This window comes from Haliotis rufescens, unplaced genomic scaffold, assembly GCF_023055435.1.
Source record: "Haliotis rufescens isolate VD_foot unplaced genomic scaffold, xgHalRufe1.0.p SCAF_21, whole genome shotgun sequence".
Taxonomy (NCBI): Eukaryota; Metazoa; Mollusca; class Gastropoda; order Lepetellida; family Haliotidae; genus Haliotis; species Haliotis rufescens.
The window spans coordinates 14081229-14097169 of record NW_025963902.1 but is presented as its reverse complement, the minus strand read 5'-3'; the positions used below and the strand labels follow the sequence as shown (position 1 = coordinate 14097169).

Here is a 15941-nt window from a genome sequence, read left to right as displayed (position 1 = left end):
CCAACACTCAGCACCTGGAAACAAGGGAGGAGGGCGGTAATCACGCCAGCAGACAGAGCAGTTAGACCTGGTGCAACAAGCCAGCAGTTAGACCTGGTGCAACAAGCCAGCAGTTAGACCTGGTGCAACAAGTCAGCAGTTACACCTGGTGCAACACACCAGCAGTTAGACCTGGTGCACCACATCAGCAGTTAGACCTGGTGCAACAAGCCAGCAGTTAGACCTGGTGCAACAAGCCAGCAGTTAGACCTGGTGCAACAAGCCAACAGTAAGACCTGGTGCAACAAACCAGCAGTTAGACCTGGGGCAATAAGCCAGCAGTTAGACCTGGTGCACCACACCAGCAGTTAGACCTGGTGCAACAAGCCAACAGTTAGACCCGGTGCAACACACCAGCAGTTAGACCTGGTGAAACAAGCCAACAGTTAGACCTGGTGCAACAAGCCAACAGTAAGACCTGGTGCAACAAACCAGCAGTTAGACCTGGGGCAATAAGCCAGCAGTTAGACCTGGTGCACCACACCAGCAGTTAGACCTGGTGCACCACACCAACAGTTAGACCTGGTGCAACAAGCCAGCAGTTAGACCTGATGCAACAAGCCAGCAGTCAGAGCTGGTGCCACACGGCAGCAATTAGACCTCGTGCAACAAAACAGCAGTTAGACCTGGTGCATCACCAGGTGTTAGACCTGGTGCAACAAACCAGCAGTGAGACCTGGTGCAACAAGCCAGCAGTTAAACCTGGTGCAACAAACCAGCAGTTAGACCTGGTGCACCACACCAACAGTTAGACCTGGTGCAACACGGCATCAGTTAGACCTGGTGCAACACACCAGCAGTTAGACCTGGTCCATCACCAGGTGTTAGACCTGGTGCAACAAACCAGCAGTTAGACCTGGTGCACCACACCAACAGTTAGACCTGGTGCAACAAGCCAGCAGTTAGACCTGGTGCAAAAAACCAGCAGTTAGACCTGGTGCACCACACCAGCAGTAAGGCCTGATGCAACAAGCCAGCAGTTAGACCTTGTGCAACAAACCAGCAGTTACACCTAGTGCAACAAGCCAGCAGTTAGACCTTGTGTAACAAACCAGCAGTTACACCCAGTGCCACAAGTCAGCAGTTAGACCTGGTGCAACATACAAGCAGTTAGACCTGGTGCAACAAGCCAGCAGTTAGACCCGATGAAACAAACCAGCAGTTAGACCTGATGCACCACACCAGCAGTTAGTCCTGGTGCAACACACCAGCAGTTAGACCTGGTGCAACAAGCCAGCAGACAAACCTGATGCACCACACCAGCAGTTAGACCTGGTGCAACAAGCCAGCAGTTAGACCTGGTGAAACACGCCAGCAGTTAGACCTGATGCAACAAGCCAGCATACAGGCCCGGTGGAACATGCCAGTTGCATATGGATGCAACACCGTGCAACACACCAGCAATTAGACCCAGTGCAACACACCAGCAGTTAGAAGGAACACTCCCTCAACTGACCTCGACGAGCACTCCCTCAACTGACCCCAGGTAGCACTCCCTCAACTGCCCCGAAGCGACATTAAACCCATCTACCTTATTCACCTGATTGGAAGCGACATTAAACTCAACTACCTTATTCACCTGACCTGAAGCAGTGTTAAACCCAGCTACCTCAGCCACCTGACCTGAAGCAGTGCTTAACCAAGCTTCCGCACCCACATGACCTGAAGCAGTGTTAAACCCAGGTACCTCTCCCACCTGACCTGAAGCAGTGCTAAACCAAGCTTCCGCACCCACATGACCTGAAGCAGTGTTAAACCCAGGTACCTCTCCCACCTGACCTGAAGCAGTGCTAAACCAAGCTTCCGCACCCGCATGACCTGAAGCAGTGTTAAACCCAGGTACCTCTCCCACCTGACCTGAAGCAGTGCTAAACCAAGCTTCCGCACCCACATGACCTGAAGCAGTGCTAAACCCAGCTACCTCACTCACCTGACCCGAAGCAGAGCTAAACACAGCTACCTCACTCACCTGACCTGAAGCAGTCCTAAACCCAGCTACCCCACCACCTGACCTGAAGCAGTCCTAAACCCAGCTACCCCACCACCTGACCTGAAGCAGTGCTAAACACAGCTACCTCACCCACCTGACCTGAAGCAGTGCTAAACCAAGCTTCCGCACCCACATGACCTGAAGCAGTGTTAAACCCAGGTACCTCTCCCACCTGACCTGAAGCAGTGTTAAACACAGCTACCTCACCCACCTGACCTGAAGCAGTGCTAAACCCAGCTACCTCACTCACCTGACCCGAAGCAGAGCTAAACACAGCTACCTCACTCACCTGACCTGAAGCAGTCCTAAACCCAGCTACCCCACCACCTGACCTGAAGCAGTGCTAAACCCAGCTACCTCACCCACGTGACCTGAAGCAGTGCTAAACCCGGCTTCCGCACCCACCTTACCTGAAGCAGTGCTAAACCAAGCTACCTCTTCTACCTGACCTGAAGCAGTGTTAAACCCAGCTTCCTCTCCCACCTGACCTGAAGCAGTGCTAAACCCAGCTACTTCTACCACCTGACCTAAAGTTTGGTTAAACCCAGCTTCCTCTCCCACCTGACCTAAAGTGGCAGCCTGCTGGCCCTAACCAGTTGGTAGACTTTCACATATCTTGGGGGTGGTGGTGTTGCTATATTTTATCTCTTTTGGGGCTAGTGGATGTTCTTGGTTCATTTCCATCCCCGGAACCTGTGGTACCTTACCTACCTGACTGGAAGGGGCATTAAACCCAACTACCTTACTCACCTGACCTGATTCGACCTTAAACCCAACTACCTTTCTCACCTGACCTGAAGCGACCTTAAACCCAAATATCTTACTCATCTGGCCTGGAGCGACCTTAAACCAAACTACCTTATTGACCTGACTGCAAGCGACATTAAACCCATCTACCTTACTTACCTGACCTGAAGCGACCTTAAACCCAACTACCTTATTCTCCTGACTAGAAGCGACATTGAACCCATATACCTTTTTCGACTGACTGGAAGCGACATTAATCCATCTACTTTACTCACCTGACTGGAAGCGAGCTTAAACGAGGCTACCGTATTCACCTGACTGGAAGCGACATTAAACCCATCTACCTTACTCACCTGACCTGAAACGATATTTACCCATCTACCTTACTCACCTGACATGAAGCGACCTTAAACCCAACTACCGTATTCACCTTACCTACAGAGACATTAAATCCATCTACCTTACTCACCTGACCTAAAGCGACCTTAGACCCATGAAGATCCGGGGTAGAATAGGTCTTCAGCAACCCATACTTGCCGTAAAAGGCAACTAACGGGGTCGGGTGGTCAGGCTCGCTGACTTGGTTGATGAATGTCATCGATCCAATTTGCGTGGATCGATGCTCATGATATTAATCACTGGATTGTCTGGTCAAGACTCGATTATTTACAGACCGCCGTCATATAGCTGGAATATTGCTGAGTGCAGCGTTACACAACAAACCAATCAATCTAAAAATGAAGCGACCTTAAACCCAACTACCTTACTCACCTGACCTAAAGCGACATTAAACCCATCTAACTTACTCACCTGACTGGAAGCGACATTAAACCCATCTACCTTATTCACCTGACCTACAGCGACATTAAATCCATCTAACTTACTCACCTGACTGGAAGCGACATTAAACCCATCTACCTTATTCACCTGACCTACAGCGACATTAAACCCATCTAACTTACTCACCTGACTGGAAGCGACATTAAACCCAACTACCTTATTCACCTGACTGGAAGCGACATTAAACCCAACTACCTTATTCACCTGACTGGAAGTGACATAAAACGCAACTACCTTATTCACCTGAACTGAAGCGTTTTTAAACCAAGCTCACTCATTCACCCTGTCCTGAGGACTACCAACCTGTTGATCCATCACTATGGAGTTAAGTTCTGGGTTTGTTAACACTCCTCTGAAACAAAATATGTATACACAATAATCAAAAGGATGCGAAGATATAGCTTTGAAAAATATGACAATAACTCATTTGAGTTCAATTCAGTTTCATTTGAAGCATTTATGAACGTTCACAATGAAACTTTCATGTCACGTACACTTGGCACAGTGAAGGGTTGTTCCAAGTAGTTGAGTGAGTGAGTGAGTTGGGTTTAACGCCGCTTTTAACATTATTCCAGTCATATCACGGCGTGTCAGCTTAATGTGGGAGAAAAGCCCGAAGTGATGCAGGTCTCAGACGTTTACCACTTTGGTGAAACCCACGAGCACGGGTATGGTGGTGACAAACCTAGAAACATAATCGGGGCGAACCGGGATTCGAACCCACAATCATAGGTTTCTGGCGTGCCCAAGGGACGCAACTCTGCACAGCGAATCGCGGCGCCTTAGACGACTGGGCCACCCGTGCCCCCCTCAGTAGTTGAAGACAGGGTGTTTATTGTTTAACACTGCACTCACAAGTATTCTAGGTAAATGATCAGCGTTCCCGTTTACCGGTAATTACCAGTTTTTTACCGGTAAAATTAAGCTTGGACTGCCAGTCCTTGTGGACCGGCAAATTAAGTACCTTGTAAATCTTTGTTGTTGAACAAAACTTTGGTGATATTCATATAAGTACATGTTTTAACAAAGTCAGCTTGTCTGCTACCATCAGGGCCTGGTCTATTCCTAGGTTAAATATCCATTTGTAGTGGCTACGTCTTGAAATATTTTTTAAAAAAGAGAAAATTGTGACTGAAGTTTGTGTGAATGACGTTAAGATATAACTAAGTTACTTGCACTGAACATGATGTTGAAAGAATTAAAACCTAATAATTTTCATACATTTTTTAATTTGTTGAAAGTTGGGACTGGTAAAAATTAGGGGGGGGGGGGGGGGGACTGGTAATTTTTAGAGCTAATTTTCAAAAGCCAGCGGGAACACTGATGATTGGGTCCATTAATAACTGATGTGAAGGTGAAGTGAAATGGGGTTTAGAATACTGCACTTATAAAGCGACGTGCATGCACATGTGTGTGTGAGTGTGTGTCTGCATGCATGCATGCGTGCGTGCGTAGCTGCTTGCACTAGTCCGGACTGATGCCGATGTATAGAGCTAACATACTGAGATATCATGCCGCAGTTTTAACATGAATACCCCACTCAGACACAGTATACTGACTCTGAGCCGACCAGTGCTTGTTTTATTCCTTTAATACCGAGCGCCAGGCACACTAACAACAAGTATCATCTTTTAACGTCTTTTCGTATGACCTTCCGCTATCCGGGCGGACGCTCTACCACTAGACCAAGGAGGCGGTCTTATAAATAACTGACAAACCAGACAATAAACTAGACAATCCAGTGATTGACACCATGATCATAGATCCACACAATTAGATACGATGACATCAACCGAGGCAGTGAGCCTGATCACCTGATCCAGTTACTTGCCTTGTGCGACAAGCATCGTTAGTGTGGAAGTACATTCTTACCCAGAATCCCAATGGACTGAAGACAAGCTGAGTTCTGATATCAGATAACAGTACACATGAGTGGGATAGTGAGTGAGTATAGTTTTACACCGCTTTTAGGAATATTCAAGCAATATCACGGCGGGGGACACCAGAAATGGGCTTCACACATTGTACCCATGTTTGGAATCGAACCTGGGTCTTCAGCATGATTGATGAGCAAACGCTTTAACCACTAGGCTACCTGACCACCCCAGTACACAAGAAGATACTCCCCTTGTCGTAAAGATATTATCACAAGATGATTTGAACATAGGTGCCAGGAATGAAATTAATATTCACTTCAATAATTCTATAAAATTTGATGATTAAACCGGTTCCACTTACTTTTTGGGCAGAGAAAATGACCAGATGATTTTAGGAGCCTGAAACACATGAGCATACATGACACAAACAAATTACCTCAAATCTCAGTTTTGAAAGTACAAATCGAATATAATACTGTATTCAAACAAACAAAAAATATTCTTTCAATGGTGCCTTTTCCCTCACCTTCTTGCGACAAAGATTATAACATGAACATTAACCTTTACACAAGCTCTCAAATCAACAATTCTATCTAAGACCCTGCATCATACATTTCCCACAGTATCTTATTCAAGATGTCTGCCCACCTCCATGCACAGATGTCTCCTTCCCCAGCACTGGAACAACAGAGAATTATTACTAATAATATTAGTGAGAGATATAGCAGGAACACAGTCACAGTATTTCAGGTAGGCCACAATTACTAAATTAACATCCCTTTTTTGTTCAAATATATTGCCACTGAATCATAACTGACCTGACTTGTGTCAGTTTGAAATGCCATAGTGGTGAGAAATATTTCAGTAAATTAATGCAGTTAAATCACTTGTATAAAGTTTTTGCTTTGACAGGTTGAGGAGGATGCAAGTGGGCCATTACAGAACGCTTGCGTGACTACTTGTACTATGCACCAGGGTTTACAGTTTACAGTCACAATAACCCGTTAATGGTTCTACTGGCCGCTCAAGACAGAAAGACGAAATGTAACCAAGGAATGCAGGTGCTTGAAGGATCGCAAACCCAATCAGCCCACTAGAGCCCCATTGCAACTTATATCTACACCAGCTCCCTTCGAGTTAGTCTCTATTGTCTTCCTCCACCTAGCGCCATGATATAACTGGAATACTGTCAAAACCGTTGTTAAACTCAACTCATTCACTCACTCACTCACTCAATCATCTACCTGGAGAAAAGTGTAGGTGGCTGTGAATACATCCTCGTCGTTTGTGATCACTTTACGAGGTTTTCTCCAGCCTATGCCACTAGAAACAAATATGGTAAAACAGCAACGGATAAGATATTTAATGATTTTTGTGCTGAAGTTTGGATTTCCGTCAGAGCTCCATCATGACCAGGTTACAGAGCTCGAGAACCGTCTCTTCCGTCAACTTCAGAAATATTGCTGGATGGCAAGATCGTGACCAACACCCTATCACCCAGATGGAAACAGACAGGTTGAACGTTTCAATCGGACTCTCTTAGGTATGTTGAGAACCCCACCCAGCCAAATGAAGACCAACTGGAAGGATCACTTGCATAAAGTTGTGCATGCTTATAATTGTACTCGTAACGACGCAACTGGTTTTTCACCCTTCTACCACCTCTTTGGACGCTCACCACGACTGCCAGTGGATCTGATGTTTGGACTGGACCAGGACATATCAGGTGCCAAACCTAGCAAGTATGAAGAACAATGGAAACATTGTATGACGCAGGCATACGAACAAGCTCACAAACAGGCATCAGAGTTCTCGTCAAGGCAAGCACCAGTATGACAAGAAAGTAAGGAGCACAACTCTTCTTTCAGGGGACCAAGTACTCGTAAGAATTATGTCAGAACGAAGAGGACCTGGTAAGGTCAGATCGTATTGGGAACCAAAGATCCATGTAGTGGTGAAACGAGCAACAGAGGATGGACCTGTGTATGGTAATGGACGCACCAGAGTGCTACACAGGAATATGTTGTTGCCTTGCAATGGGTTACCAGTAGAGATCCAGAAGACACAGCAAACCAAGTTGAAAGGTCCTAGACTCGAGATTGTGAGACCAAAAACTGAGCCTAGACAGAACCTCCCAAAGTGCCCATAAGTGAAAGTGACACATAACTCCTCAAAAATGATTATTGAAAGTGGCAAAGATGTACGGAAAATGGTGCAGGAAGTAGCAGTGACAGTAAAGAATCTCATGTCTCTGATGAGAGTGACTCAGGGGAGTCTGTGGGTGATAGAGACAACAGTGAGGGAACAGCTACAGGGCGAAATGCCTAAGATGATAGTGCAAGTGACGCCAATGCTAAACCCGAGACTGACAGTTGTCAGGTACACCCCCAACATGTTGTTACTCAGACTTCAGCAAACACTGACTTTGCAGATAATAAGAGTAATTAAACTCATCGGCGATGAAGGAGACGTCGCAGACTTCCACCAGCGAGGTTGACATTAGACACCATCGAGAACCATTCAATGTACAGACCCGGGGTAACTCTAAATACGATGGGACCAGCATGGCCCATGCTACCAAACCCATGGTGGTATCAACCGTTCCAGATGATGGTACCTTAGGCAGTTGTCAACCCAGTCATGTATCCTATTCACCATAGAGCTTAGAGTGAATGTGTGAGTTCTTGATGTGGTGTAAACTCCTCTAGTTTTCTCATTCTTTGTGAAACAAATGTGTGATACAAATTGTTAGAATTTGTACAAGGCTGAATAACCTAGCTCATGTGTTAACATTATTGTTAGAAACTTTGAAATTTTGTATGACATTTTTCAAAGCTCTGTAAGTTTTATTCACATGTTGCAGGTATTGCCTGTTTGCTGTGTAAAGTTTGATTGTGTGATGTGTTTTATTGAGCCAAAGATTATATATTTTTCTGTTTCACAGTCGGTTTGTAAACAAATACGAGTGGTTTTCATTGCAAGTTAGTTTATATACGTTTGGTAAAAAGTACTGTTCGCATGCATGTTGTGAAATGTCGGGTCGACATTCATTTAGGCGGTGTGGATGTAAGATTGTGGGGAAAGGTGTGTATCTGAGATTTACGGTCTAAGGGAGGCAACTCTATTATGCTCGCTCCAAACCACGCTTGCCGGAATTGGCCAATCACGTTGCAGCGCGCACTCTTGTCTGTGTGTCGACAGCTAATTGACATTTCTTCTGTATGGTTTCAACCGACAAATCGGAATTAAAACAATTCCACAACATAGATACCTTCTAAAAGGATCACTTGTCACGCTATATATTATTACCATGTCCCGTATAGATCCGGGTTATAAGTAATCTTCAGCAACCCTTGCTTGTTGTAGGGGCGGTCGGGTAGCCGAGTGGTTAAAGCGTTCGCTCGTCACGCCGAAGACCCAGGTTCTCTTCCCAACATGGGTACAATGTGTGAAGCCCATTTCTGGTGCCCCCCCCCCCCGCCGTGATATTGCTTGGTCAAGCTTGCTGAGTTGGTTGATGCATGTCATCATATCCATCCCAATTACGTGGATAGATGCTCATGATGACAATCCCTGGATTCTCTGGTCCAGACTCGCTTATTTACAGACCGCCACCATAGAGCTAGAATATTGCCGACTGCGGAGTTTAACAACAAAGGACACAATTACCTATTTTATGACTAACTCAAGTAGAACAGGTCTTCAGCAAGCCATGGTTGCCGTAAAAGACGACTATGCTTGTCGTAAATGGCGACTAACGTTATCGGGTGGTCAGGCTCGCTGACTTGGTTGATACATGTCATCGATCCCAATTGCGTGGATCGATGCTCATGATATTAATCACTGGATTGTCTGGTCCAGACTCGATTATTTACAGACCGCCGTCATATAGATGGAATAATGCTGAATGCGGCGTTAAACAACAAACAAACAAAAAACCGTTCGTCGGGCACTCAGCATTAAAAAAGTTTCAGTGCTATACTGACGCAAGGGAAGACCCTGACGGTTAAGGGTAACACAATGTGAATAAATATCTAACAAAATTATTTTTATTTGACAGCAGCATGTATTGACTGGTTACATGTGGGCACGACGTTTCCGTCACTGGATCGAGCATGTCTCAAATTTCCAGCGCCTGTCACTGCAACAGAATATATGCATCTGAAAATGTATACATATGATCCCAAACAAGAGCTCAAACGTTTAGTCAAACTATTTTACAGTCAAACACAGACGTTGTTTCCACCCATTTTAACAGAGTCATACAACATGTTATAAACATTATCATAAAATAAAGACTTTCATTGACTTGTCAAGATATCTTAACATAGGAACGAATAATTTCGTTATTTGATAAGCGTCCCACTTTAAAGTGTTCTCTCTGAAAGGAGCGTGTAGATTCTTCATTTCTCATATAAAATTGGAAATATACAAACTGAAACATTGCTTTCTAAATTTGATGAATGAAAAACTGACAGAAGACAACCCAGTGATTGACATCATGAACATCGATATACGCAATGGTAATGTGAAATGAGGGTTAACGTCGCGTCCAAGACCATTGCACTTACATAGCAACGTGCCTTAACCTCTGTGTGTGTGTGTGTGTGTGTGTGTGTGTGTGTGTGTGTGTGTGTGTGTGCTTGTACTAGTCCGGACTAATGCCGATTTTATGGTGCCAGCCCACTGAGATACCATGCCGCAGTTTAACATGAATACCCCACTCAGACACAGTATGCTGACTCCGAGCCGACCAGTCCTTGTTTTAGACCCTTAATGCCGAATGCAAGACAGGGTAACAACGAGTACCATCTCTTATTGTCCTTTGCGGACCTTACGCTCTCAGGACGGACGCGCTACCACTAGACCACGGAGTATCTACGCAATTGGGATACGTTTGCTTGTTTGTTTGTTGTTAAACGCCGCACTCAGCAATATTCCATCTATATGACGTCGGTCTGTAAATAATCGAGTGATTGACATCATATGAATCGGTCCACGCAATTGGGATACGATGACATGCATCAACCAAGTCAACGAGTCTGACCACCTGATCCCGTTAATCGCCACTTACGACAAGAATAGTTGCCATTTACGGCAAGCATGGGTTACTGAAGACCTATTCTACCCCGGATCTTCACGGGTTACCGCATTGTTCATTGATAAGGGACCAAAGATTTGAAATCATACAATTTAATTGTGGGCAAGTGAACATCAGTGTCCTAGTTCCAGTAACTTTTTTTCAGAATTGGTGGTCGCTTGAGCGGTTGATAAGCTCGTGTCAACGTCGCTCATAATATCAGTCAATGGTTTGTCTAACTCGAGTACTTACACCATATTGTCTGTGAAGATCCGGAGTAGAATAGGTCTTCGGCATCCTAGGCTTACCGTAAAAGGCGACTATGCTTGTCGTGAAAGGCGACTAACGGGATCGGGTGGTCAGGCTCGCTGACTGGGTTAAAACATTGTTTGACTTGTTTGATGCATGTCATCGTTACCCAATTGCGTGGATCGATGCTCATGATAGCAATCACTGGATTGTCTGGTCTAAACTCGATTGTTTACAGACAGCCGTCATATAGCTGAAATATTGCTGAGTGGGGCGTTAAACAAACAAATAAAACAAAGTTAGAATTGTTTAGCGCCTAAATATGTGAGACAGCATCATGCAGAGCAATGCACTTACTGGTAATAGTTACTGTAAGTGCTGGAGACTCCCCTCAAGAAGTGTCTTATAGGCACCCTGAAGGTGAGCCTCTGATCCCAATTGTTGACAAAGTCGGTCTTGACACAATGCGCCAAATATGGGCTACCTGAAAGAGATATGTCGCAAGAATGTTATGTAAACAATACGTTGACAACTAGATCTGGTATTTAAATCCCAAATGAACATTATTGTTGTCGCCATTCCAATTACCAGAAGTGATTATTAATAACAGGCCCATTTTCACGACCATGAGGTATTTTGCACCGCAATTACATTTACGGAATCATAACGAAAAATGAACTGTGTTAAATAACATATTTTACAGAAACATGAATTTTGACTAGTTACATGTAAGTGACACCATGTGTTTTTTAAAGATGTGTGCTGACGTACCTAGCAGGGAACAACAGAGGAACGTAAATAGTCGGTCTTCGTGCCGGTTTTCATGATAGCTGCTGACGCCCCTAATGACGGCATCTTTGGGGCATTGGAAAGATAGCGGTCCTTTCAATTTGTTCACATTGTCTGAAAGAGTGATTGGATGATTAGTGGGTTAATGCCACTTTTATCAGCAGTTCTGTCTAAGCAGTGGCTAAGGTAGCAGGTCAAATGTTTAATGCAGGATAAATGTTCCTAAAGTTTTAAGACCAACCCCGAAAAAGATAATCGTCATAACAATTCAAGCGAATCCTACTTTGTAGTGATTCATCATGCTTTTCATGCAACATGCCGCTGGCGTGCGAGTATTTCCGACTGATCTAGTGGATAGAGCGTCTGCCCGGTTGGTTGGTTCGTTGGTTTGTTGTTTAACGCCTCACTCAGCAATATTCCAGCTATATGACGGCGGTCTGTAAATAATCGAGTCTGGACCAGACAATTCAGTGATTGACATCCTGAGCATCGATCCACGCAATTGGGAGCGATGACATGAATCAATCAAGTCAGCGAGTCTGACCACCGAGAGAGGTGGTTCGATTTATTAACTGTAAATCTTTTCTTTTCGGATATCAACCTTGTAGACCAATAGAGCCATGTTTAAAATAAGAATTCTGTCAGCAGTTTTAGAACACCATTGCTCTAAAAAAGAGTTCACCTATATTAACACGGGCGTTTCCACAGACAATAAAAAGTCCACCGACAATAGAAAAACGGCGATATATGACGGTCAAAGATTAGAGGTCGTATGTGAAGTTCAAAGTGTCGAAAAATAAAGATTTTGTCTTTTCAAGTCCTTACCACCATAGTGCTATTCAAATGTATGGATTTCACTCTGGCTTCAGTATCAAGATGAATTGCGCACACAGAAAGTAAACTACGGTTTTAACGAACTCAAAGGGGGGCACTATTTTTAGTTCGTTATAACCATAGTTCGTTATAAGCATATGTATAGCATATATACAGCAGTCGCTGGGACAAAAAAAAGAGTTCGTTATAAACGTAGTTTTCTGTATGTCACTTACTATGCCAGTGACAGTTGAATAGTTGAGGTGTTTTCTGACAGATGAACTTGTAGCGTCTGTCTTCATAGTAGTTACTATGATAGCTTTCCCAGTAAGCAATGGACTCCCCCAAAGGACATATGTACTGGAAACGCTCGTCAAAGTCGTTGACATATGATGACGTCACGGCAGAGACAAGCGACAGCAGCAGAAACGCAGTCTGGAAGCAGTGAAGGGTTTGTTGTGTGTTTGTTGTTTAACGCCGTACTCAGCAATATTTCAGCCGTATGACGGCGGTCTGTAAATAATCGAGTCTGGACCAGACAATCCAGTGATTGACATCATGAGCATCGATCCACGAAATTGGGATACGATGACATGCATCAACCAAGTCGGCGGGCCTGACCACCCGATCCCGTTGGTCGCCTTTTACGACAGGCATGGGTTGCTGAAGACAAATTCTACCCCGGATCTTCACGGATGTAGGATGTAAGTAACGTGCAGTGTGAAATGTTATGTAAAATATTTCTTGTCAAAGAAAACTTTTACTTCTTGTGAGAAGAACATAATAACATAATCTATCGGCAAGGTTTTCCAATCAATAATTGCCGAAAAGGCGAATGTTTTAAATCTAACCTTGGTGATAAATGAGATAATACATGTTTAAACAATGGAAAGAAACTAATTGCTGCTAAGTATTTCATTACTGAAATGATCTTATTATATACATTCTTTTCAATGAATATATAAATTGAATATCAAACTCGGTAATGAAAAAACACTACTTTGAGGTATACTGGTAACTTTAAAATACATTTCCCACTGCAATTATTCCAACCAAAGAAAAAACTTGTCATACTTACAGGGAACATCATAGTGTGAACACACAGCGCCTTGGACTACATGCACTGTGCGCCAGTATATATACATGTATACCATCTGTAACTCCCGCACCGTGTACGTTGTGATTGGTTATTGGTCGTCAGTTGTTTCTACGGTGATTGGAGGGAGTCACATCTGACGTTTAAATTACACCCTGGGCGCAATAAATTATCTTGACAATATGTGGCTATGAAAGTATTAGTTTACTGAATATTTAACCTTCAATTCTAACATTAATTTTTAAGTCAATACCTGTCAGGTTCTAACATGCCCGTTAGTGTGTGGCTTAAGCTTAACACTCGGCGTAAAAAATGTGCATGTAAAAGTTAAAATTTAAGAAAATGTAAAACAGTGGACATAATCTGTACAAACACTCCACTTGTTCGAACTCCTTTAACTCCATATATCATTGAAGATAATGTAACATCGTGAACCATAATCTGTATCAACACAACACTTCTTCGAACTCCTTTAACTCGCTATATCATTGAAGATAATGTAACATTGCCAACCATAATCTGTAGCAATACTCTGCTTGTTCGATCTCTTTTATCTCGCTATATCATTGAAGATAATGTAACATTGTGAACTGTAATCTGTACCAACACTCCACTTCTTCGAACTCTTTTAACTCGCTATATCATTGAAGATAATGTAACACATCGGACATAATCTGTATCAACACCCCAGTTGTTCGAACTCCTTTAACTCGCTGTATCATTGTAAATAATATGGTGAACCGTAATCTGTATCAAAACTCCAGTTGTTCGAACTCCTTTAACTCGCTGTATCATTGTAAATGATGTAACGTCGTGAACCGTAATCTGTATCAACACTCCAGTTGTTCGAACTCCTTTAACGCGCTATATCATTGTAAATAATGTAACGTCGTGAACCATAATCTGTATCAACACTCCAGTTGTTTGAACTCCTTTAACTCGCTGTATCATTGAAGATAATGGAACGTCGTGAACCTTAGTCTGTATCAACACTTCATTTGTTGGAACTCCTTTAACCCGCTATATCATTGTAAATAATGTTATGTCCTGAACCGTAATCTGTATCAACACTCCAGTTGTTCGAACTCCTTTAACGCGCTATATCATTGTAAATAATGTAACGTCGTGAACCATAATCTGTATCAACACTCCAGTTGTTCGAACACCTTTAACTCGCTGTATCATTGTAAATAATGTAACGTCGTGAACCGTAATCTGTATCAACACTCCAGTTGTTCGAACTCCTTTAACGCGCTATATCATTGTAAATAATGTAACGTCGTGAACCATAATCTGTATCAACACTCCAGTTGTTCGAACTCCTTTAACTCGCTGTATCATTGTAAATAATGTAACGTCGTGAACCGTAATCTATATCAACACTCCAGTTGTTCGAACTCCTTTAACTCGCTGTATCATTGTAAATAATGTAACGTCGTGAACCATAATCTGTATCAACACTCCAGTTGTTCGAACTCCTTTAACTCGCTGTATCATTGTAAATAATGTAACGTCGTGAACCATAATCTGTATCAACACTCCAGTTGTTCGAACTCCTTTAACTCGCTGTATCATTGTAAATAATGTAACGTTGTGAACCGTAATCTGTATCAACACTCCAGTTGTTCGAACTCCTTTAACTCGCTGTATCATTTCAAATAATGTAACGTCGTGAACCATAATCTGTATCAACTCTCCAGTTGTTCGAACTCCTTTAACTTGCTGTATCATTGTAAATAATGTAACGTCGTGAACCTTAGTCTGTATCAACACTTCATTTGTTTGAACTCCTTTAACTCGCTGTATCATTGTAAATAATGTAACGTCGTGAACCATAATCTGTATCAACACTCCAGTTGTTCGAACTCCTTTAACTCGCTGTATCATTGTAAATAATGTAACGTCGTGAACCGTAATCTGTATCAACACTCCAGTTGTTCGAACTCCTTTAACTCGCTGTATCATTGTAAATAATATAACGTCGTGAACCATTATCTGTATCAACACTCCAGTTGTTTGAACTCCTTTAACTCGCTGTATCATTGAAGATTATGTAACGTCTTGAACCATAATATGTATCAACACTCCAGTTGTTCAAACTCCTTTAACTCGCTGTATCATTGTATATAATGTAACGTCATGAACCATAATCTGTATCAACACTCCAGTTGTTTGAACTCCTTTAACACGCTGTATCATTGAAGATAATGTAACGTCCTGAACCTTAGTCTGTATCAACACTCCATTTGTTCGAACTCCTTTAACCCACTATATCATTGTAAATAATGTTACGTCGTGAACCATAATCTGTACCAACACTCCAGTTATTACTGGGTTTGACACGTCAGAATGACATTCTTTGTCACAAACTATGTCATCTAAAATTACGTTGTCACAATTTCTGGGGAAGTGGTTTGGTCA

General features: G+C 43.1%; 1 protein-coding gene across 1 annotated transcript; it reads right to left on the bottom strand.

Moving 5' to 3' along the window:
• Nucleotides 1-9528: 9528 nt before the first annotated feature.
• LOC124152995 (hemagglutinin/amebocyte aggregation factor-like) lies at nt 9529-13649 on the bottom strand. The gene is made up of 5 exons (XM_046526087.2): nt 13503-13649; nt 12661-12859; nt 11594-11725; nt 11180-11306; nt 9529-9634 (listed from the first exon to the last, which is right to left on the bottom strand). The coding sequence occupies exons 1-5, from the start codon at nt 13512-13514 to the stop codon at nt 9595-9597; spliced, it is 510 nt and encodes a 169-aa protein (XP_046382043.1). The 5' UTR covers nt 13515-13649; the 3' UTR covers nt 9529-9594.
• Nucleotides 13650-15941: the final 2292 nt, after the last annotated feature.